Here is a 23,043-nt window from a genome sequence, read left to right on the forward strand (position 1 = left end):
TGTCGCGAAGTGACATTCGGCCATCGGCGACGTCATTCGGCCCCGCTGAACCGAAACCGCATGTTTCGTGTGAGCTTTCCCATCGAAAACCATATCCACGCCTATAGTGTATGCATGTTTTTCGGATGTCTCTCCCGCTCGAAGGAAAACGAAAGAAGAAGAGCTGAAATCACCCCACCGCCTGATGTGACTGAATGTAGGGGACGTTGCGATGAGATCATCCGTCTGTCGAAGCTTCAGAAAACTGCCTCAGACACACGCATTTCTCCCAGTACCGCTTGTGACAATCGTCCTCGCGAATTTCGTCCCGACCCATAGCACTTTCGCATTGTGGCTCCGTGATCGAGACTTGAAGACTTTGACATGTTAACTTCTCGCTAACATTGAATAGACACATAGATTGACAGAGCGTTCCTCTCCTGCCGTCGTGTGACTCCTACGACGTGCTTTACAGACGAGTCGGTCAGTCGTCGAAGACCATCTGGCCTCCACAGGGATGGGAGAAATTTCGCCGACAGCCTCATTCTCCTATGGTCGATTCTGCGGTCGCCCCGGGTTCCCTTTCACCCGTAGTTTATATGGGGAGGCTTCCTGAGAAACGAATGCGCGCCCAACATGCGAAAGGATCGATTACTTGAAGCCGAATCACTCAGGATTCCCGTTTTCGAAAGCACATGTACATACCTTTCTCCTAAATCTTGCATCGAGAACTATCTGAGTGAGACTCGTTCGATTTTGGCAAAGAAGTCGATCAGTTAAAGTTCTCCGAATACGGTCGGCATCTCTACGGGTCGTCCGCTGGCACCGCGCCTTATTACGGAACGGAATCGCACGGGAGGATACTCACAGTCAGAATATGAATCCTCCAGCCCATTCCGTTTGGAAATATTTCCAAGTTCGCTCCGGTGTCCCGAGTTCATCTCCAATGCCGCAACGATCCCCTCCGTCAGGCATTTCATCGACCAGTGGGTAGCCGTGGTCATGAGAAGAATCAGTAGAGATGTCTCCCATGATTTTTGAATTCATTGGAAGTCAGCTACATCTGTACCGATGGGGAAGATCCCCGGAATGGGCGGAATTTCTCGTGATCTCGCTCAGAAGTTTCCCCCGGGTTCCTCCCCATTTTTTCTTGCAAGCCAGCACCAATGAGGTACAGGCACACTGACGAAACTTGTGCGAATGAAACTAGTATTGATGTTAAAAAAAACATCATATCACGTCGGACAACTCGTTCATGCGAGCTTCGTTCACAGCCACCGCAATAGCCACGATATCAAAATAAAGGAAAATATACAAGAGTAATTATTGGCTCTCGAGTAGTAGTTGTCAAGGTGTCTTCAGTCTGCGAAGATTCTCATTTGTCTCGGGTCAGCGGGTCAAATTGCTTTTGATCCACGGGAGACGCTGCGCTGACGTAGAACGCTGTGGTGAACGCCGATGGTGGACGTTGGCGTTCAGCGTCTCCCGACGGTACGGTTAGCGATAGGGCGAGAGAATATACGGTTTCTCTGACCCAGTCTCGTCTAAAAGGATTATATCGGCAATCTTGAGAGGAGAAGGCAAAGTTCGAAAATTGAAATCGTCAAAATCCCAAAACCGTAAAACAGGTGTTGTTTTCGGTGCGGTTCCGCACCACGACAGTGAATCACAAACCGACTGACACCCTGCCTTCCCGTGGCAAATGATGCCTCCACGGGAAATCGCGCGTATGGAGCCTCGGCATCCATGACTTTCACCGTTACAACACACTGTGACGGACAACAATTATGACGAAAAACAATATTCGTTACGCTGTAAACCGACCGCGACCACTTCGGTAGTTTTGAATTTGCATAAGAAACCAGAAATGCACCGATCGAGAGCCGCGATCCGGCGTGCGAGCGCTCGCTCCAACCGTCGTCGACGAGAAGATCCGCCGCCGACGTTCCGCGAGCGTATCGAGAACTCTTATCGAGCTCGGCGATAGCGGGCTCGCTCGTCGGTCGTAGGGCGTCTCTCTGAACTTTGGCGACCCCAGGAATCCGGTCGGAATCACTAGATGGTTTCTAGTTGCCTCCAAGATGATTCAACCTGACCGCAACTTCGATATCCCGCGACATGAAACTTGTTGCAGACGTCGCGACAATAGTCTTGCGTTCACTCATGTCCGGCGGTATTGTTGCGCTTCTGTCGATTGTGTACGAGGGTGAAGAAAGTTGTCGCTCCTGAGGTTCCCCAAGATATCAAGATCCATATTGACGGGGGAACTTCGGGACTAGGCGCAGTCCCCGGCTTTGATGACGGCGCTCAGCAACATCAACCGGAACTTACAGACCCTTACGGGATGGAAGCATTATTTCGAAGGGGAACCATCCATGGATGTTATCCTACCGACGGTCCCACCGCAGCGGGGAGATTTCGCTCAAGTCGCTCAACGCGCGATCTTTCAGCCTGTCGATGGTTCTGCTGGTATGGATCTGCTGAGCTACCACAGTCTGATGAGACGCGAACGTCCGTCTTAATTACCAACGACGTTAACCTTGGCCCCAGCGGTGCGCTGTAAGTTGTCGGACTCCGCCGGACGTACGTACGTGTAATATCGGTTCAGCAGGAAGGTTTTTGCGGTCGAAACCTATAAATCCCTCACTTCTCCGTCTGTATCCTTCCGTCGCGCTCTTCGATTCCGCTGGCTCCGTACGCAGGCACAGTTCAAGTGTGAGATCGTCTGTGTGCGTCATGGCGACCGTAAAATATTTCTACGTCTGCGTTTAGTCAAGGACCGAAACATCAAACGATGCGCGTTCTCAACTCATACACAGCAAATAACAACAAGTCGAGTCGCCGCTCGTAGCAGTGTCATCAAGGAATCAAACGGACTTGAATGAAAATGAGAAAAACGATGATGCTGACGTTTTGAATGATAATGACCACGATGGCTGAGCGGCTCAGCGATGCCCTGAGTCCTGTCGGTGGAGTCGAAGCACCGTTTGGACCATCATCAATCTGTAATCAATCATTCACAGATTGAAGGTTTTGAGAATTAGTCAGTGAAAAGAACCTAATACAACGGCTCGACGGCAGCCGAGCTCACACAGAAATCCGCGAGCCGCGCACGGTGGATCGCGATTCCTTGACCGCCACCCATGAACAACAATCACTGTAGCACAAAAGCAATGCGCACAATTTTAACAGCGCAGGATTATTGAGAAGCGAATCGAGTCGAAATATACTCGATGCGGAAATCGCCCAATACGCTTGACGGGCCAGTGGACACGGATCCGGCCCGATCGATGCCGGACATTTGACTCCGGAGACAAAAATTCTGGGGATATTTCATTCGTACGGGCACAATGGAACACAATGAAGTGTCACGCTGCATCAGCCGGACTTTGCAACAGGATACGTGAAAACATAGATCGGCCGACGAGGCGAAGCCCGTGCCATAGTTTCGTAACCTGAAGCTCTCGCAGACAGGCCCCACGGAGACAACTCGAGTGCGAAATAGAAAAAAATCTCTACTGCCACTTCTAGAACAAAAAAATTATATTTGGTTTCAGACATGCATCGGCCGGTTCGGTTGACTGTTTTTGCGCTGTTGGCTATGTGGCCCGCGACGATCCTGTCCCAACCGTACAGCTATATTTACTTCAAAGGACCCGGTGCCAAAGAACCAACGTTCTCCTTCAACCTAACCCATCCTGGAGATCCTCTACCCAATAACCGGAATCGACCACTCTTCTCAGCGGCTCGCTTCGCGTCCACGAGAGCCCCCGTCAGGGTTGCTTCCACTGATTCCCCCCGACAATCGGAGCGGACCACACCAGCGAACGCGGTCGAACTAACGACGTCCGTTCCTTCGACGTTCGATGTTCCCGTGTTCCTTTCCGAAGGTCGTTTCCCAACCTCACCGCCTAGATCTCAGCGAAACAGGGCCAGTCACATGCGTTCGACGGAAAATTCACGAAGCGACGATGACGCCGCTTTTTTGTTCTCCACAACGAAAAAGTTTCCCGCTCCGCGATCCGTGTCGACAGCATCTGGAATTCAAAGGATACCGTCCCTGTTCGATGGAGATTTCAAGCCATTCAAGTTCCCGAAAGGGAAATCGGGCATCATGGTTCGCCTTCCAGGAGGGGCTAGCTACTATGTTGACTTTTCGCCGAATGTCCCGAATAACCAACGGACGAGCTCTTCACCTCCTCGAGCATTTGGTTTTCCCACGACACCGCCCACTCAGACAGCGACGTCTCCGCCGGCGGTGAATTCATTGACGGCTGGTACGACCAGATCCCCGACATCTCCGAGACAGTTCCCCACAGCTATTCCTCCAGCATCGTCGGTGCCGGGGCTGGACGATGCAAACTTCCTGTTCACTCCTCCTAGATCGTCGAGTTTCACCCCGGGCTTCAGCCCCGCCGGCAAGAGACCATCGAAGTTCACCCGACCCTTGCCGACTCGGAGTCCGCCGAAACAACGATTTCAAGCAGGCATCTTCTTCCTCTCAAACGGAACGATCTCGTCGGTTCCCTCAACTCGGAAACCCTTCGGGCGGACCAACGATAACTTCGCGAGGTTCAACCCGAATCCATCTGGCGGGGCTCGGAGACCTGCGGACCCCCCGATGAATTCCGGATCCGGTGGGCGCCCAAAATTGTCCAGGGGTCAAAACCTGCGCGGACAGCTCGGAGGTCCCTCCGTTCCGATCTTCCCCAACCCAGCCGTGGAGAGAGGCCGCAACGATGACGGTGAGTAGACTCCTGATGATCTTGATTTTCCGGTTTAGGGAGATGTTTATCCAAGGGACAAAAACGTAAGTCGCTCCATCGTTCGAGGCAAGGGGTTTTCCTCTACCGCAATAAACGGAAGAGGTTCTCGCTGTGACCAGTTTGACTGTGGACTTAGTTCCCAAGTTGTTCACATGCGCATATTAATAGTCCACCAACTTCACTACGACTTCGGGAAGAATGGCTAAATACATAATCACTGTGATTACGACGTAGAGTTGACCTCTTGCTCTGCGATAGGATCTGACTTGGCCTTGAACGCATAATCTTCCGGTTCGTCATAACCAACAATGGTCTATAAACATCACACCATGTAGTAGAAGACTGATTCCGTCTCGATTTACGACTCGAGTCCTCATTGATCCCGTTCAGCCTATTCGTTGACCATTGTTCGTCACAAATCCCCTCTTATCCATAGCTCTTTCCACCATTCGCTCCCTCCCGGGCATGGATCAAATTTAGAGGTGTTCCGGGATCTTCGACGAATCGACGATAAAGTCCGCATTGAGAGCAGAAGGTCCTTGTTCACTGGATATTCAGACATTGAAGAAGCTCGAAGCAAGAAAAAACTGAGGGACAATCGTCGAAAGCTTGAGCTTTAGGTTCGCAAGGTGACAAGCGCTCGCGATCACCTCGATCGGTCATCACCAAACAGTCGGATAGAAACTGCGCAAACTATAGAAGGAGAATCGCTTTCCGAAAATCCTTGATCTAGGCATCTAGGGTTCCAAATGTGAAGCGCGAACTTTTCTGGTGGCGGCTGCGATCACAGTCAAAAAATTGACGCTTACACGTCGCGCTCTGACCCCGGCAGTAGACAGCCGCGCGCTTGACAAACGCCATGCACACGGTCAGACGCAGCGAGAATGTTTCACTTGAGACGAAACTTGAGCAAGCTAATAACTTAAGAGCAGACAGACGACACTAGTTAAGCGTTTTGATGGACGTTTTCTGATTGCGTCTGCACGCGGAAAACGGCTGACCGTGAATTCTGTCACCACGTATAGGGAGCATTTCCCACGCGAGATGTCGCACGGAAGCTCCGACCGGCTCACTCTCACCTAATCACATTACATTAGCGTTGCCGCCTCGCTAGTTGAAACCGTTCCACAGAATAAGAGAGAGGCTTTGTGTTTTCCTCGTTGCTCATAACACAACTATTGCTCTCGTCACCCCGGCATCACCATTTGAATAATATTCCATTGTTCTCGCTCAGCTCGCGATTTGGACACTTTTTTTCACGTGACCGAGTGAAACATTCAGGGAAACATTTCTTTGCACGTCGTCCGTCAAAGCAAAAATCAGGCTTGAAAAAGCTCCGACCCCATGTCGGTAGCCTGTGATCGCCACGCAAACCTTGGGGCTCGCCTGGACGAAAACGTCTCCTAAAAAAGATCTCGAACCCCCACGAAAAATTCAACGCGAAATGTCAAAGGTGAATGAGTCGTCGCATTGCTCGATTTGATGCATGGATTTTCGCATGCAACAGTCGATTGTCAAGCATATTCACTCGCGACGGACATCGCCAATGTGATAAGTCAAACTTTCTCGATAAAGCTGTTGATAGCGCCGGAGGCACAAGGATTCCGCGGTAGCTCGGAACCTGATGGTGTGCGACACTATTCTCTGCCAAATCAAGCGCGTGAAATATCCGAACCCGTCGAATTTTCTCATGCTGAATACCCACCCTCGTACGTCGAGATTTCTGTCGGACGTTTTCCTGCGTCAGCCCGGAAGATGAGCGGAGGCGGATCCGACTAACGGCAGGACTCTCTATCTCCAACAGGCGCAACTCCCCGTAGGAAAGTCGTTCCCACGCGGAATCCGGAAGTTATTCGTCAGCTGCGAGACAAGTTACGCGAGCAGAACCTCAAAGATCTCAGCGACTCCCCCCAGAAAGAGAAGAATCGTCAGCTAAAGTAAGACCATCAGCGAATATTTTCTGATGAAAATGCCTCCGATCGATGTGAATGAGAGCGCCGGGATGAGTTTTCCGGCGTTTGCCGCTAAGACCGCATTCAATATTGTCTTCAGTGCGGCCGTGTTTGATTCTGCGCGGAATTTCAATAGCATTGACGCCCGACCTGTCAGCAAAACCCCGGAGCGTCCCAGAAATTCAACATCAAGTTCAAGGCCCGCTCCGCCGACGTCTAGTGTCACGGATGTGTTCACGACCGGTAGGACAGCGTTCACGCAGCCTGGTACAACGCGGAAACCGACGACTCCTGACGTATTCACAGCCTTCGGAGATGACGTCGGAACCTCACGTCCTAGCCTCGATCTGACCGATCCGCCACCGACCTCGACGAGCTTCACGACTCCGCGACCCACGAGAGCTCCTGTCCTCATCACGAGACGACCCATTACGGGTCCACGAACGTTCCCCCCGTCAACAAGCAGAAAGCCGAATCTCCCGCAATTCGTCACTACACTCGCTCCGACGACCACCGATTCACCAACGACGTTCTTGCCGGTCACATTCGCTCCAATAACCTACAGCCCAACGACATTCGCACCTTTCGTTACCGAGAGATTCACCTCCAGACCAACGACAACTCCGCGTCCTACCACGCCGAGGTTCAGAGCGGTCGCCACCACAACCGAAGCTCCTCCAATGCAAGCGCCAACAACGACGCGACGACCTCTGACAACTCTCCGGGATTTCGCGGTCAGCCCCCGCGCGGATGTTTGCCCAGTTCGAAGGTGAATGCGTCAGGGCGATTTTTTCGCCGATGATCGACGCTCGATACTGTTCATTCGCTGTGCATCTTTCCCGACCTTTTGAGCATGAACGTCGGGGAAAGACATCGGTACTAACATTGACGATCCTCCACGATCTCACTGCAGGTACAATCAACGTCACACGTCATGTGTCCCGAAGACCTGCTCGACTCACGAGAGAGGCCTGAAGAACGGGGATCTCGAAGAGATTTTGTACTCACACAACAAATATCGGGCCGATGTAGCGACAGGATCCACGGCCTACTCTCAGCTGCCTCAGGCTTCGGATATGCTCCTAATGGAGTGGGATGACGAGCTCGCTGCTGTGGCGCAAGCTCACGCCGATCTTTGCAGTTTCGATCACGATTGTCCGTCCTGCAGACGTATAAGTGAGTACATGGAATCGATCTTGTCAAGGTTTCGGGAGGCTATCTGACGCAAGCCTAGGGGCATCACCGTCGGCAAATTTTACACCGATATCGGTGTTGAGAAGGTTCGAGGTTTGGAAAGACTGAGGAGAGCTCGACCGATACGCATTCGGAAATACCTCTCGTCGTATTATCAGATATTTTCCATTGGCTTAAGGCAAGTTCCCAGCCGTCGGGCAGAACCTGTGTCTCGATCAGACGAACACCAGAAATCCTCAGGCCAACTGGACTGCCTGTATCACTCGATGGTTCGAGGAAGCTTCAATGGTCCGGCCTAACGACGTGCATCCGTATTCATTCGTCCACGCCACTGGTCATTTCACTCAGGTAGACCTGTCCCGAAAGCCAAGTCGCATCGCATGCTTCCGCCGGGCGAATTCTTCGATTTCATACAGAATTCTCCATAGCTCGTCATGATTTTCTTGTATTTCCTCACGTAGATGATGTGGTCGCGAACTTGGAAAATTGGCTGTGGCTTCACCATGTATCCATCGAGACAGCCGCCGTACACCTACGACTTGCTTTACACCTGCAATTATGGTCCCGCGTAAGTACCTCCGTCGCTGAAATCCAGCGAAGCTCAGTGTAGTCCCTCCGCTGGGGTAGAAATTTCTTAGAGAAGAAGCTCGCCATCCATGTACAGTTTCTATTAGGAGTCTTCCTTCCCCATTCATTTTCCCTCGTCACGAGTGTCTATCGCTCACGAGCATTATTCCAGGGGCAACACCATCGGAGAGAACATGTACGGTTTGGGAGCACCCTGTTCTGCTTGTCCCAGGGGTACCAAATGCATGAAAAACGAATTCTTCGGACTTTGTGGTAAGATAGCAGCGCTCCGAGTAGATCCGAGTCATGGCTTCCATCAGGGCGGGAGTCACGATCGCAATCACGTAAATTTTCCAGAGTCCCAGAGCTCGTTGGGACCCCTGCCCGAGCCATTCCCTGGTCCGGCAGGGGGTTTGCTGCTGAGCTGCAGCTTTAATGAGATCAGTAGTGACGACTGCGCGGCGGAAACAAACGGACCTTTTGTCTTGAACGCTCCGCTCGCGATCGGTGAGTTGAAGAATATACCGAAATCATTCATCACAATGGGAGTCGTAGAATCGTACGCGCTGTGTACTGCGCGAGCCGAATCGGTGCTCGGACAGACGCCCCATTCGGAGCGACGATTTCCCCAAATCACGAATTCAGGGACAAGGGTGCCCACTCAGTTCGCGCTCAGGCTAGACCGCATAGATTGACGGGATATTTTATTAGCCACAATGGAACTCGAGCCTCCCATAGCTGCATATCGGACCCCGGGGCTGATATTGAGCCAGGAGCGAATCGTCGGCGTCGCGGAGGATCGAAGCTCTCCGTAGTCGCTGTGCATGCGATCATGGCTCATGGCGCAGATCGACCGTGCGAACGGGCACAGGGTGAACTAACAGCCATGCCTTGCAGGGAGTCATATCGAAGTGGTTCTGAAACCTGGGCAACAGGCCCGTCTCAGCTTTAGGAAACCAATCCCGTCGGAGAATCCGATTTGTGTCATTGTCAATTACGATATCGGCGCGGACGAGAACGGCAAAACGAGCTACGGTAAGTGGATTGGTCCACATACATCCCTGAACTAAGCGATTTCACTACCAATTACTCTTACTCCGCGATTCTACAACAAAATCAGCTACGCTGTAACTCAGAACTTCCGACGATACGTGATGAGTGTCATCCCCGCAGGAAAAATGACACTGACCGTCCGCGGGAAAAACTACGAAGCCGAGGGTAATTTCGGGGATCCCAGCGACGATGGCGTACGCAAGTTCTTCTACAACGTCGACACCTTGGGTCTCGTGAAGAAATTGGAACTCTCATTCGTCTTCGCGGTTCCTACGGGCTCCGCTGACACCTTCTTCAATCTATACGACGTCAACGTAATCCAAGACACGTGCTTTGACTACTATCAAAAGAATCAGCTCCGGGCGAAAGCTAAGGCTTAAGGAACGATGTGGAAGTCGTTCTCTGCCCTCCGTCGAGGAAAGAAATCTACGGAAATGTGAGCTGGAAGATGGCATGCGAGATGTAAGCTCTCTCCCTCTCATGACGTTACGACACGTCAGACAAGGCCAATTCAAAGCCTCAGAGTTGCCGACAGATGTAAATAAAACCGTTGTTGTGATCTGTGAATGATGAGTGAAACGTAGCCGCGTCGGGATTGCTCTCAGTTTCTGAATGGAATAATTGCAAAACATCAATATGATGATATCGATGTTCCGAATAAAGTTCCCCCCCATAGAGGTACCGCGCGCTCAATCATCTGTGTAGGCGTCAAACAACTATCCAGAGCGTTGAATCGAGCGTGGCGCGAGAAACACGGCGACCGCATCGCGTACTGAGAGGAGAGGGATCCATTCTCCGGGACAAGCACTTGCGAGTCTGCCCTGCGCGGAGTCAGACCCGCAGTCGAGTGATTCTTACGTTGCTGCCGAGATGCAGGAAAAAAATCGCAATCTCGCAGAGTTTAGGCTTACCGGCCATAAGATAAGTCTCGTGGATGATCTGATGAATTGCACAAGTCGGATAGCTGCGACAATACGCTACTTGGGTAGAAACCACGACCCGTCCCATTGAGAACCAACCCACATAGAATCGCGGTCTGTATGGACGATCCTATAATCCGCGGAGTCCTCCGAGAACTCGCACCCACGGCACCTAAAGTATCCTTTCTTGAAGCAGGGAGTCTGGAGGGGAGGGAGGGATGACGACATATGCTCATTTGGTACTCGGCACGGATGCCGAACGGGTAAAGTTGTCGGACAGCATACTACAGCAAGACCTGTTCAGAATGTTCAGAATATTCCAGAGATTTCGTCCGGTGCGAGGGCTATTCCGTCTGATCCGAGTCTAGAGACATCGGAGCATCCATGGGACATTGAATCTCAAGCATCGATTCGATTCCAGGGAAGATGGTAGAATGAAGGAAGCTGAAACAACCTATGCTAGAATAAACTTCCATGAATAAAGCGAGTAGTGGAAGTCGAGCTTTGACAGTCATCGATGAGACTTTTCCCCGCCTCGGAAAGCAGACGACAGACGCCTGAGAGTGTCGCCGACAGCGGCAACGGAATCTTCCCTCTCCCAAAAATGCGTTCAGCAGACGTTGTTCTGGATGAAGGGAAGTGGTGGAATCAGGAATTCGTAGGTCGGAGCCGGTGTGAAAAATGATGTGAACCACGAAAGGACACAGCTTCTAGTCCTCACCTCTCGATTTATCGGTATGAATCGTGTGAAGCCCGCGGTGAATCTCTGTTATACGAAAATTTGGAATGCGGTCGCTGACTTCTGAAGACGATGAATCCTCCGACCACATCTAATTCCGGATAGGTTAGTCTGTGAGTTGCCGCGCCGCGATTATGCCTTGACAGTCCTGTCTCCCGAGACTGGGGGAGGTCTCCGCCCATAAACTTCCCAACACGATGGCAGTCTCCGCCGGTCGTTCCTCTTCGCTGCAACCACAGTAGCACGGCGCGAGAGATAGCGAAGCTTTCATTGAAACCGAATACATCTAAGTGAACTCCGGGAATCATGGCAATGCACTCGATGATTCCTGATTCTCTCGTCAGGGATCACCATTCTGATCTCTAAGCTTTCTTCTCCGAATGATTCGAGATTCATGAGCGCGAAAGGCGCAGAGTTTCATTCTTTCCGTTCAGGGCATTCCGCGGCTCGGTGATTCCGTCACTCATTAGCCGGGTGTGCTTTCCATCATTTCATGCGCTCAACAGATGTGTCGGATCTGGATTACTGACTTCTCGATCGGTATTGGAAGCGCGCAGTCTCCGCATGATTGAAACCCGATACACCGGGAGACATAGCGACATGGCTGCGATCGGAATTCGGCTTGAAGTGGCCGCAAAATTGCAGTCGCCTTCTCGAAAGATCTGTAAGCTCATCGGAGACCTCATGTGGTCGCCGTGGCTCGGGGAGGGCTAAACTCTTCAGAGGATGAGGTTTCTTTTCCAGAAACCCGTTCAAGATGGCCAGTGGCGACGACTACGACAGTGTCGTCGAAAGACTGAGGAAGAACTACTTCAAGCCGGGGAATTTACCGAAGAGGCCAGACCTTCCGGCGGCTAACCATGAACGAGAAATTCTGCAGAGCATCTCAAAATACCCTGTCACCATCATCGCTGGTCACACTGGCTGTGGTAAAACGACTCTGGTATTCGAAATTCCGCTTTCTCCAACTCTATCTAAAGTCCTTCTATTCGGAAGCACCCACCTGTCGGGCTATCTACGGTCTCACGAGAGCCTCCTCACCCTTCCGATAGGTGCCTCAAATGCTCCTCGAGCACGAGCTCTACAGGAATGGTAGAGTCTGCAAGATGGTTGTCACACAGCCGAGGAGAATCGCTGCCATGAGCGTCACCCACACGGTCTGTCGCGACCGTAACTGGGACGTGGGCAGTATCTGTGGTTATCAGGTCCGAGCTTCTTAGAGAACCCCCGCATAACATTGTGGTGCGATGCATAGCCGAGTTCTCGATGGATGGCATCCCCAACTATTGAACGTTGTTCTCTCCTCGCTCAGGTGGGAATGGATCGAGAAATAGGCACTGACACGTGCATACAATACGTAACGACGAATGTACTCAATGAAAAAATTATCCACCAAAGGTGAGCTCCGATTCCTAAGAAGTTAGTGCTCAACCCGGATGTCCTCTGCTCCGACTTTTGATAGTGATTCGAATAACTTTCTCTGATTGCAGAACCACAGAACCATTTACGCACATCATAGTCGACGAGATCCACGAAAGACATCAGGATCTGGATTGTTTGCTTTTCTTGTTGCGCATGATGCCTGAGAAAACCGGGCATCGCCCAAAAATCGTCCTCATGTCGGCGACCGCCGAATCAGATCTCTACGCACGATATTTCGGCGAAAGCAATTGTAACCGCGTCTCGATTGAAGGTGAGCGGCAAATTCGAATTCTTCTAAGGATCCTCCCGACGAGCAGTAATTTCGTGGTCCGAATAATTGGGTCAACCGCTTGTTCGGACCATAATCAGGATCGTCGACCCATCCGAGTTCATGCCACTCACTCAATGCTTCTCCGTTCCATGCCCAGGAACGGTGTACCAGGTGACTAAGAAATATCTAGAAGACATTCCCACCAGTATCTGCAACAAGATCCAAGCATTCGCCGGCGGACGGAAAGTAAATCGTTTCGATGACGATGACGACTCATCCTCGCAGAACAATAAAGCTCTGGTGTTGCATATCGACGTGATGAAGGCGGTAGTCGACCTGATAGAGACTTTCGACGCAGAGGAACTGACTTTGCGTCGCAATCGGGGAGCCGTCCTCGTTTTCGTTCCGGGTATAGCCGAAATCGGACAGATGATCCGAATTCTGAACCAACGTAGAGACCAGTGCCGCTTCGAGCCGATCGCATTGCACAGCAAAGTACCGCTCGACGAACAGCAGCGAGCGTTCAAGAAAATGCCACCTAGCATAAGGAAGATTATCGTCGCGACAAACATCGCCGAGAGCTCGATCACAGTGCCCGACATAAGATACGTCATCGACTTCTGCTTGACCAAGAACCAAGTGGTGGAAAAGAACACGAACTTCGCCTCCTACCAAATAGAGTTCTGCTCTCGAGCCAATTGCGACCAGAGAGCCGGTCGCGCCGGCAGAGTTCAGGACGGTGTCGTTTACCGTCTGGTTAGCCGTAGAGAGTACCAGGCTTTCAAGGAATTCCCCATTCCGGAGATGCTGCGCTGTCCGGTCGATATCAGCGTTTTAAAAATCAAAAAGTTCGGTTTCGATGAAAAGCCAGCTGACGTCCTGAAAGGCTTCATCGATCCGCCGGCGCCGGCGGACGTGGCTCGAGCGATAATCACCCTCAAAGAAGTGCAAGCCATGCAGCTGGAACACAAGGGCAAGGTCGATCTCGAGGATGGCGACTTGACGATCTTGGGCCGAGTGATGGCGAGTCTGCCGCTGGACACCCGTCTATCGAAATTGATTCTGATGGGCTTCGCATTCGGCTGTTTCGAGGAGTGCGTGAAGATCGCCGCTTGCCTGGACGCGGAGGAAATCCTCTTGGACGACTACAACCCCTTGAACAATTACAAGAATAAACTGTACTGGGCTAGAGGCAGTTTCTCCGATCCACTGATGCTCATGCACGCTTTCGACGAATATCTGACGGAAAAAGAGTCCGACAGAGGCGATGACTTCCGTGCTATGTCTCGTTGGGCCACAGATAACGGCCTACAATTCCGCCGATTGGTCGAAGCCTACCACAAATACGAGGACCTCAAGCAACGTCTCTCGATGATGGGATTCACCAAGCCCCAGACGCCAAATTTGAAGAAAAGAGACGAGAGTTTACAGAATTTCTTTGTCATGATGGCCCTCTGCGGCGCCTTCTATCCGTTCTACTACGCTCTTGAACCAATCGATTCCGAAGGGGTCAAAAAAGCGATGGGTGAGTTGCTCGAGGAGCGCCTTCTCCCTCTGTTCCCATTCCCTTTCTTTCAATTTCTGCTGATGAATCGATGATTTTTGTTCGATTTGAAGAGGAGCTTCATCATGCCTCGATTCCAGGTGACCACAACCCGACGAATACCATGATCATCAGCGGATTCTCCGAAAATCAAGGACCTTTGTACGCTCAAGCTATCCGAGCCGCGCTCAAAGACTGCCTATGCGACCATGAGGTTCAGCTGTCGTTCCATTCTATTGACGCGTACTTGACGTTTGAGAACGACTCAAACGACGGCACTCCCATCGGCGCATATCTCTGCGAGCTGTACAGACGGAGGGGCGAAGGTTTGGTCGTTCCCAAAATTCCCGAGGACGTCGCCCCACGACTCCTCCACGCGATTGGGATCCATCCCGACGAAAACGATCCTTTCGGACCCGAAATCGCGGTGTTGCCCATGCCTCAGAAGATGGTGCGAAGCTTCAAGAAGCCGCCCTTGCCGACGGAGAAATCATTCAAGGGGAAACTCACTTGGTTCGAAGATATATTGACGTTCTACATGGTTCCGGAGGAACGGAGTGCCAGACTGTCGGACGTACTCAATGAGATTTCAGATGAAAAATCGAGAAGAGGCGGGAAGCTCGTCCCTCTCGAGCGACCCGAGGCTGGAGCTCTGGTGATAGCGGAGTATGAGGGAGGATTCTACCGAGCTCGTGTCGTCAAAGACGTTCCCAAGGGCCCTCAACGATTCCGAAGGCACGGAGCGGACATCGCTGTGTTCTTCATCGACTACGGCAACACCGAGTTCGTGCCCGTCGTATATGAAATGCCCGAGACTATGCTGCTTTGCAATTCTGAGGCTCCTTTCGCCTACAAAGCGCAGCTAGCCCACGTCAAAGTTCCTGATGGCTGCATCAGAGAAGCGGTCGAATATCAACTGCTCAGCAAAAATAAGCAGTGTCGGGCGGAGATTTTCTCGATTGTGAACGACACGCTGCGAGTCACGCTATTCGTTGAGCTGGACGACCAGGAAGTCAGTATTAACGACAAGCTTGTCTATGACAAACACCTGATTCAGGATCGAGAGCCGGAGTTTTCTCGGGACAAGTCTAGGCTGGACTCGGTTCAGAATTTGATTCTGAGAGGCGAGGAGTTCGTCAACCTGAACTCGTATGGCCTCGGCACAATATCACTGAGGGGTCCCTCTTCGCCGTTGACGAACACGAGAGATTTCTTGCCCCTGAGCAGAGGTTCCGCCAGCAAGATCGTAGAGATCACGTCGGCTAGCATTAATAACGTGCTGTTTGGGTCGACGGACACGTACCAGCAATTCGTGGTGGGACACAAGACTAAATTGTCGGGGGACCTGAAGAAAGTTCAGCTGTTGCAGTCTACGCTGATGACAAAGTTGCCGATGATGCTTCCTTTCATGGCACTTGTGTTCACTCCCCGTGCCGAGTACCGTTGCAATGAGAATCAGTCCAAGTTCGTCGGTGCGATCTGCGGGATGGGCGGCCTCAAAAAAGAAGACGGGACCTACGTGTCCGTCAGTGAATTCACCGATTTGGAGGTGCCCTTCAGTCAAGAACTCAACCGAACGGACGTGAAAATCATCAACGAAATCCGTCGCTTGCTCAATGAAGCCTTCTGTGGCAATAATGAGGTCTTCGAGTGGACATCGGTTCCGATTCTGAAAATTCAGAAGAAAATCGAGGATTACACAATGCGCTTCTTCAACATCACCGATCGAGTTCCGATAGAGAGACATCGGACCTCCAAGAAGCGCTTCCCAGCGCCGTCCTTCAAATGGGGGCTCATCGAAGCATCCTCGTGTGTAAAGGTGGGTTCTCGGAGCCCTCAACGTGAATTCTCCATGAGTATCGATCTCAGCCGTTTTCTGGGTGGATCGGGAATGATGTAGATCTTCTGATGGGGTGCCATCTTTCCTCAGGACGATGTCGGCCAACGTCAGATCCTCTTCCGGCCTCATCCAATCTTTAGAATCAAAGACGCTGCCATGCTCGAAATTTTGGAGCTCTACAAGTCGTTCCTGACCTACAAAGAGCCTCTGCATGAAGTTCGCAAAAGCCTCTGTCCGGTGTGCTGTGAGGTGAGTTCTTTGATTTAGGCAACTGTCTCTGACTCTATGACTCCGGCTCGAGACAATCTCCGTAAATTATTCCCCTCTCCGCTTCCGCAGACCTTCGATATCAACAGCGATGCAGAGAGGCACCGTAAAACTCGGGAACACATAATCAGGTTCGCCAAATTGCAATCGAGCGACGTCGACGATATGTGTTAATCGTCGAGCCTTCAATAGCTCTCCGAGCGTCAAGTCTCGCCGTCGAGGGTTTGTAATGAGATGCGGACTTGCTCCGAAGACTGAGCTGACATGTCCGTATCGAGCTCTGGAAACAGCGACACGTATGGCTGAGATTATACCGAGACAGGAGAGCCTCCATTGTCATAGACACTCAGTCGTATCTCGTTCGTCTTGTATCCATTGGTGCTGGAACGAGTCGTGTCCGACGTTTAAAGAAAAAGATCGGAGAACGCCTCATCATAGTGTCCCTTCCATGTAGGTATGCTCTAAAAATAAACACGATCATTGTCGATTTCTGTTATCTCTATCACTTATTTTTATTTACAACTCAGTGTCTACCTAGATGTCTTTCAATTATGGCATTCGTGTTTCTGTTTCTACAACAGTCACGTTCTAAGTCTATGTCGGATTTCAAGCCGGGATTTCACCCCAACAGCGAATCCCTCTGATGGGTGCTCAAGTTAAATAGAATCTCCCCGCAGCATTAACAATAATATTAAGAATATTAGTACGTAAGACTTGAGTGCAATGGCTCCACCGAAGACTCGTCCCATCGCAGAAGGGTGAAGCCGGTGCGATTCTTCAGGCCATGCAGTCGTCGTTTTCCCTAACTCAAATTATACTAGGTAATGAATTATATTTACAAGACTCGAAGCGCCCGCAGATATGAACAACACAAGCTCAGAATGCGCCGGAACTCAATCAGACTGATTTTTTCTCAACCGAACAGCTGCTTAATTGAGCAGAATGGGCTAGGACTGTGCGAGCTCAGAGCTACCTTTACACCTTCACAGTTTGTAATCGGGGTTGTCTACGAACACCCTGACAACCTCTCCCGAGTACCTCCTCTGCGATGGCATAAAATAGAAATCAGGATTGCTCTCCGCTTGACTCTGGGGTCGCGACGCCCTATCGGCTGGACGAGGCATCGAACGCTCTCGCATCGGGTAGTCCCGCGGGCCGGGACGCGTCGGCCCGCCGTCGAGTCGGTCTCGACTCTGGTGGTGCGATCGGCGCTCTGCAACGGAAGAGTTTATGATAATCATTCACGCTAAATTTTACGGGACGTCATTACATGCTACGTGCTCATTCGCAGTTGGGTTTACCCTCGAAAAACGTACCGTGCGTTCGTCCACCGTTCGCTTGCCCGTGAGCAGAGGGTGGATGATGATTTCCGTTGGCATGGCCATTACCATTCGATTGGCCGTTGCCTCGATGTTGACTACCGCCGTTCCTCGCGGGAGGACCCTCCATTGTGGGCGAGTCGTCTTTCATCGCAAAGTTCTCATAGCTGTAGTTCGAAGTTGATGAATAGTCTTTCCAGTTGGGTCCCATCAGTAGCTTTTCCTGAGAAAAACATACATACGTCTCAGACTCGCTTGCCTTCGAGGGTCTCCTGCGTCTGCATTCCCATGGGCGTTTTTTGACAAAATGGACCGTCAGACTGCTCACCCTATTCGCGATCTTAGCGCGATTTTTTCGATCGCGGCAAATCATGCAACAAGCTTGCAGTAGGATCAGGAAGATCAGGGCTCCTACTCCGGCCGCGATGATGATGAATTTCGTTTGTTCGATTCCAGCGATGGTTTTGACTGGCTCGTCCGCTCCGCTCACTGCAATGATTGGAATTATTTTCATGGGTCGGTAGAATTATCATGACAGAGAGAATACACCCACGACTTCCGAATCGGGGGGTTCGATATGCGCTCGCCCGGCGCTGACGTACCGTTGTTCGTGATGATTGCGTTGTCTTCCTCCTCCTGGAGCAACGGTCGCACGACCAGGTAGGCCGGATCGACATTAAGATTCCTCCCGAGTTTTCCATTCTTGATCGTCTCGGTTAGGACGTTGGTGATGGCGCCTTCGTCTTCTTCAGGACGCAAGATGACGCTCATTTCAGCGTATATTACCTCGTTCGATGGATCGCCCTTCAGAGATCTCAGCTCCAAACGTTGGAAGCCAGGAATTTGAACAAGTGCGGTGCCCACCTATCAGCCAAATAAGCAATCGATAAGCGTTTTTCGGGATCCTTCACGGAATCGTGGTCATTTCGATCATTTGATTTCCGAGAGCGATCCTTCCGGAAAAACGAGGGTTATGCCTTGGCTTACCGAATTCGTGATCTGTTTCGTGAGTCGATCGTATTTGTTTGAGCCTTGACTCTTGTAATCGTTCAACCATCGTTCGGTGAGTTTCACCTTGACCAGATAAACCTCCGGCTGTTCGACCTGGACCGAGCCAGTGGGCTCCTTGAAGTCAGGCTGAGATGCTGGAGGTTCCGGTTCCGGCTCTGGGTGTGCCGGTTCCGGTTCAGCTGTAGGTTCGGGCTCGGGATGAGCAGACTGGGAAGAGGCTTCTGAAATTCGCGTTCAAATTTTGGTACAACGATTCGAAACTCCGCAATTGACTTCTCTCTGACCAAGCAAGGGACTATCCTAGCGATTTTTCCTTCGACTTCTCAAAACTCACTGCAAGTTCTGATGCAAATCGGCTGCGGCGAGACGATAGGTATGGCATCGTGCTTCCGGATCTTCTTCGACACAGCGTTGAAAACTCCTCCCTGAGTCGGGAACATGACGTACAAGCATTGGTTGTCAGTGAACTGCAGATCATGGGTTCGATCTGCCGAGGACCTCTTACGCGAGAACTTCAGGGTCGTGATGCCGTTCACTCGCGCTCCCGCCATTTTTGCTATATCCTGGCTGGGGTCCAGGAGCGGGGCTTCGTAGTTGTCCATCCAAACATCCATGATGAAGAAACGACCCGTTTCCTCGACCCAGCCGAGGATAGCATCGGTTTCAGACATTTGCCGGTTCTTCGAGAAACCAATCCCAGTCCATTTGTGACTCCGGGTCGCGATGGTGAAGTCGACCATGTCGGTGTCGTCTTGGTACTCCCAATGTGCCCTGTATTCACAAGACTCGCCCTGGCAATTCTCTGGATAGCGGAACTCGCCACCGCAGTCACCGGATTCCGGTTCGGGCTCCGATTTGGGCTCGGGTTCTGGTTCGGGCTCCGACTTTGGCTCGGGTTCGGACTTGGGCTCGGGCTCGGATTCGGGCTCAGGCTCGGATTTGGGCTCAGGCTCGGATTTGGGCTCTGGCTCCGCTTTGGGTTCCGGCTCTGATTTCGGCTCAGGTTCAGCTTTCGGCTCTGGCTCGGATTTGGGCTCCGGTTCCGATTTAGGTTCCGGCTCGGACTTTGGTTCGGGTTCAGCTCTCGGACCAGAATCGGTGATGCTACCGACGCAGGGCTTGATACAAATCTGGTCGCTGGACACGATAGGGGTCGTGTCGTGTTTGCCGATTCGTTTAATAACGCTGTTATATGATCCGCCCTTGACGGGGTATAGCATATAGAGACATTCGTCAAGTCGTAAGTCCTGGCCCTTGTCTCCAGTATCTCTTTTACGAGTGAACTCGATCGTGACGAGTCCGTTACGGAGCGATCCGCTGGTGTTAAAAACGTTGTTCGACGAGTCGATCGTCGGCTGGCCATAGCCCGACATGAATCTGGAAAATTGTGTAGTTTTCCTTTAGTTCCCGTAGGCCACGAGAGAGTGATTCCCTCGATGGAACGCGCCACCATGGAACGAACAACATCCGGTCGAATTCTCCTCTCGATGTGGATAAGGCTATTAGTATTATTCAAATATTTCAAATTAGTAGGAGTACATCTGTAGAAAAACTTAGAATCGCGCGAAGTGGAATTAATCCGCCACCCGCGAAGAATACTCTTGCCAGCCGCGAAACTCACGCGTCATATATGTAGAATCGTCCTGTTTTCTCGACCCATCCGATGACGGCGTCACTCCTCGCCATTTTTTCATCCTTCGAGAAAGCAATTCCAGTCCATTTATCCGGGAATCTGGTCTGGACCCGGAAACGAACCTCGTCTTTGTCTGAGTCGAGCGTCCATTCGACAGCATAGTCACATTGTAGTCCCGAGCAACCAGACGGGTATTGGAACTCGCCATGGCAGGTGGTTCCAGAAGATTTCTGAGCGCCTGCAATGCAGATATTTCGAATTATTTTCTAAACAGATAAGGCAATCGGGTGCTTTCCTGAGCGCTATTCAGCTCAGGAACCATCCAAGGTGCCGCAGGTGAAAAATCTCAAAAAATTTTCGTGTCTTTCTCTCCCTAGTATGATTCTGCAGCTGATGTCCTCCGTCGCTTTTAGGAGCACAGTTGTTATCGCAAGAATGCCGAGATTATGTTGGAGAGCGGCAGATTTCGGAAAACACTCATGTTCGACGATCTCGCTCTCTGATTAGGCTCGATGATCATCAGACCGACTGTCTGACCGATCCCATGCCATAAGATAATTAAAATCTGATGGTTCGCGTGAGCATAATCTGTGATGAGTTCTCCTATGCGTCCAGATTCCCTTATAAATCCTTAATCGAGTCACGTCTACGGAATTTTCAACGAAGGGAGAAGTCTTCCCGAGCTTATATTCCGAATCTCTCGAAGACAGGGTCACGCCTTTGATCTCATTCGTCGCCGCATCCGCGCTCCCGGAGGAATCATTGGAGCCCGAATCTCAAACAGCTGTCTGACTGCTGGAACACGCTATGTCGAGTCGTCCCAATGCCGTCACAGCAATGAATGACGTGCTCACGATACATGTGACACCATCGGCCTCTTGGATGCGCTGGATGCCCGACCGGTCACCGGTCATCCGGCTGCGGTGACCAGTCATATCAGCAAAAGCTCCTCCCCCTACGAGTTGTTTTGCCGCGTGCAACACGTGCCCTCAAGGTGTGCCTCGACCCTGAAGCTGCACCGACTCCCTTAGTCCCAGGCCAATCAGAGTCCATTGGGGCGAAACTTCACGAACATTCGGAGCTATTCTGTGAAGATCCTGCTCGAACTGAGTGGTGCCAGTGGAAAATTACGCTGACGGGAGCGGGAGTTTCGCTCGACATGTGCCCCGCTGTCTGCTTGGAATGACCGCAATCGTTGACTTGCAGGACATTGCACCGAACTCCGGGAAAACTCGAACAGCGGACTCGCTTGACTGTCGGAGTGCCCTTTCTCCTCGGCGCGCCGCAATAGTAGTACTTCTCTTCCTCGAGATAAGATGAGCCTTTGCCGGTACCCTGAGGAAGATCATCACTGGAGCTCCAGCATTCACCGGAAACAGTTCTCGTTCACGAAACCATCATAGAACATCCTCATCAGCGCTTTTGTTATTGATGATGACGCAAGGCTCTCTGGAATTCAAGCCCACGTCCTCTGAACCCGTGAATTCTGTGAGCAGTGTCAAGAACGAGGTTTTGATCGATGATTCGCGAGTGGAAGACATCGGAGCTCGGCTGGAAGAGCACGAACTGCCCGTCATAGGCACCTACGTCGACAAGAGGGTCATCCCGGGATTCCTGTACAAAGTTCGCGTCAGTGATTCGCCCGACTACCTGTTCGATGGTCAGCCGATGCTTCTCGAGAGCGTGGGTCGTGGTTACGGGAAACGCATCACCTTTGAGAGCGAGACGCGGAACGATCCGTGTAATTATTTCTACTCTGACTCCGCGAAGGAAGGCTTCGCGTTCTCGCCCATCGCCGTTCGCGTCGGGGATCAGTTGGACGTTCTGCCCATATCCGGTCCCCACATGGATAAGAGTTGTGGACGACTCCAGGTTGTGAACATCACTCGTTATCAGCGAGAGCTCGAGATGCGGCTGGGAGAGGACGGCCGGAGTTTGACGAAGAAGATCGAAGTGCATTTCACGGCCAAAGTCCTCTCGGCAACTGATCTCCTACTCTCGTGTAAAGTTCGTTCATGGACGAGTGTGGATTGCATTGGAGTCTGTCACATCGTCAAGAAAAAAACTTCGAAGAGAGCCGAGATCGATCACGTGGATCTCCTGGTTGGAAGTTGTCTCGCCGGCTTCAGGCTCGTTCCTCCGTCGTCTGGCAGACACCATACGAGATAGCAGACGAGTTGACGGACTCTATTACGTCTGACTAGATAATCGCTAGAAGCGGCGTCCCATCCGTGCCTTGATGGATATATACATATCATTTCGAAGACTTTATCTCGTGCCCTCAAGCATGTATGTACACTTTGTAAATGGAAAGCGGAAAACTGCTCGAAGTGGAGCATCTGACATCATTTTGTTGTCTGGGAATTTCCCTCACTGTGATCTAATAAACGAGCCTGATGCAAAGAACTTGAGCCGTACTGTATGTTCTCATGATCCCGATTTCATGGGACGTAGCACTGACGCTATGGAGGAAGGGCCCGATGGATAATTTCATCCGAACTCAAGCGCTTAGGAGATGCATTCGGCGATGCGGAGTCGGATGGATAGAGCTGTAGGCTCAGAACGAG

The 23,043-nt window shown here is 51.4% G+C and overlaps 5 protein-coding genes across 5 annotated transcripts in view; 4 read left to right on the top strand and 1 right to left on the bottom strand.

The window, feature by feature from the left end:
* The first annotated feature begins 3,580 nt into the window (after positions 1–3,580).
* LOC100905147 (mucin-5AC-like) lies at positions 3,581–9,891 on the top strand. The gene is given in 10 exon segments (XM_029112169.1): positions 3,581–4,724; positions 6,550–6,751; positions 6,798–7,466; positions 7,611–7,873; positions 8,070–8,239; positions 8,353–8,459; positions 8,631–8,731; positions 8,816–8,965; positions 9,356–9,493; positions 9,632–9,891. Coding segments are annotated over 10 exon segments (3,204 nt in total).
* Positions 9,892–11,050: 1,159 nt separating this feature from the next.
* spn-E (tudor domain containing 9 protein spindle E) lies at positions 11,051–16,105 on the top strand (the record flags this gene model as incomplete). Its single annotated transcript, XM_029112170.1, has 7 exons — positions 11,051–11,275; positions 11,915–12,113; positions 12,223–12,375; positions 12,483–12,568; positions 12,661–12,863; positions 13,021–14,388; positions 14,508–16,105. Coding segments are annotated over exons 2-7 (3,594 nt in total), but the record flags the coding sequence as incomplete, so codon positions are not given.
* On the top strand, positions 16,102–17,005 carry LOC100902648 (uncharacterized). Its single transcript, XM_003745759.1, has 3 exons — positions 16,102–16,225; positions 16,337–16,495; positions 16,586–17,005. The coding sequence occupies exons 1-3, from the start codon at positions 16,109–16,111 to the stop codon at positions 16,685–16,687; spliced, it is 378 nt and encodes a 125-aa protein (XP_003745807.1). The 5' UTR covers positions 16,102–16,108; the 3' UTR covers positions 16,688–17,005.
* Positions 17,006–17,496: 491 nt separating this feature from the next.
* Positions 17,497–23,043, bottom strand: part of LOC100905439 (DOMON-like domain-containing protein nahoda) — a 37,268-nt gene continuing 31,721 nt past the window's right edge. Inside the window, exons 11-17 of the mRNA XM_029112171.1 lie at positions 20,465–20,714; positions 19,178–20,220; positions 18,820–19,064; positions 18,435–18,696; positions 18,161–18,321; positions 17,830–18,055; positions 17,497–17,726 (exon numbers count right to left, since the gene is read on the bottom strand). Of these exons, the coding sequence (XP_028968004.1) occupies positions 17,497–17,726; positions 17,830–18,055; positions 18,161–18,321; positions 18,435–18,696; positions 18,820–19,064; positions 19,178–20,220; positions 20,465–20,714 (2,417 nt within the window). The remainder of the gene's footprint in view (positions 17,727–17,829; positions 18,056–18,160; positions 18,322–18,434; positions 18,697–18,819; positions 19,065–19,177; positions 20,221–20,464; positions 20,715–23,043) is intronic.
* Positions 21,830–22,810, top strand: LOC100902795 (uncharacterized). The gene has a single exon (XM_003745760.2). The coding sequence runs from the start codon at positions 21,908–21,910 to the stop codon at positions 22,643–22,645; it is 738 nt and encodes a 245-aa protein (XP_003745808.2). The 5' UTR covers positions 21,830–21,907; the 3' UTR covers positions 22,646–22,810.

The sequence above is a fragment of the Galendromus occidentalis genome, unplaced genomic scaffold, assembly GCF_000255335.2.
Source record: "Galendromus occidentalis unplaced genomic scaffold, Mocc_1.1 scf7180000077485, whole genome shotgun sequence".
NCBI classification, from domain to species: Eukaryota; Metazoa; Arthropoda; class Arachnida; order Mesostigmata; family Phytoseiidae; genus Galendromus; species Galendromus occidentalis.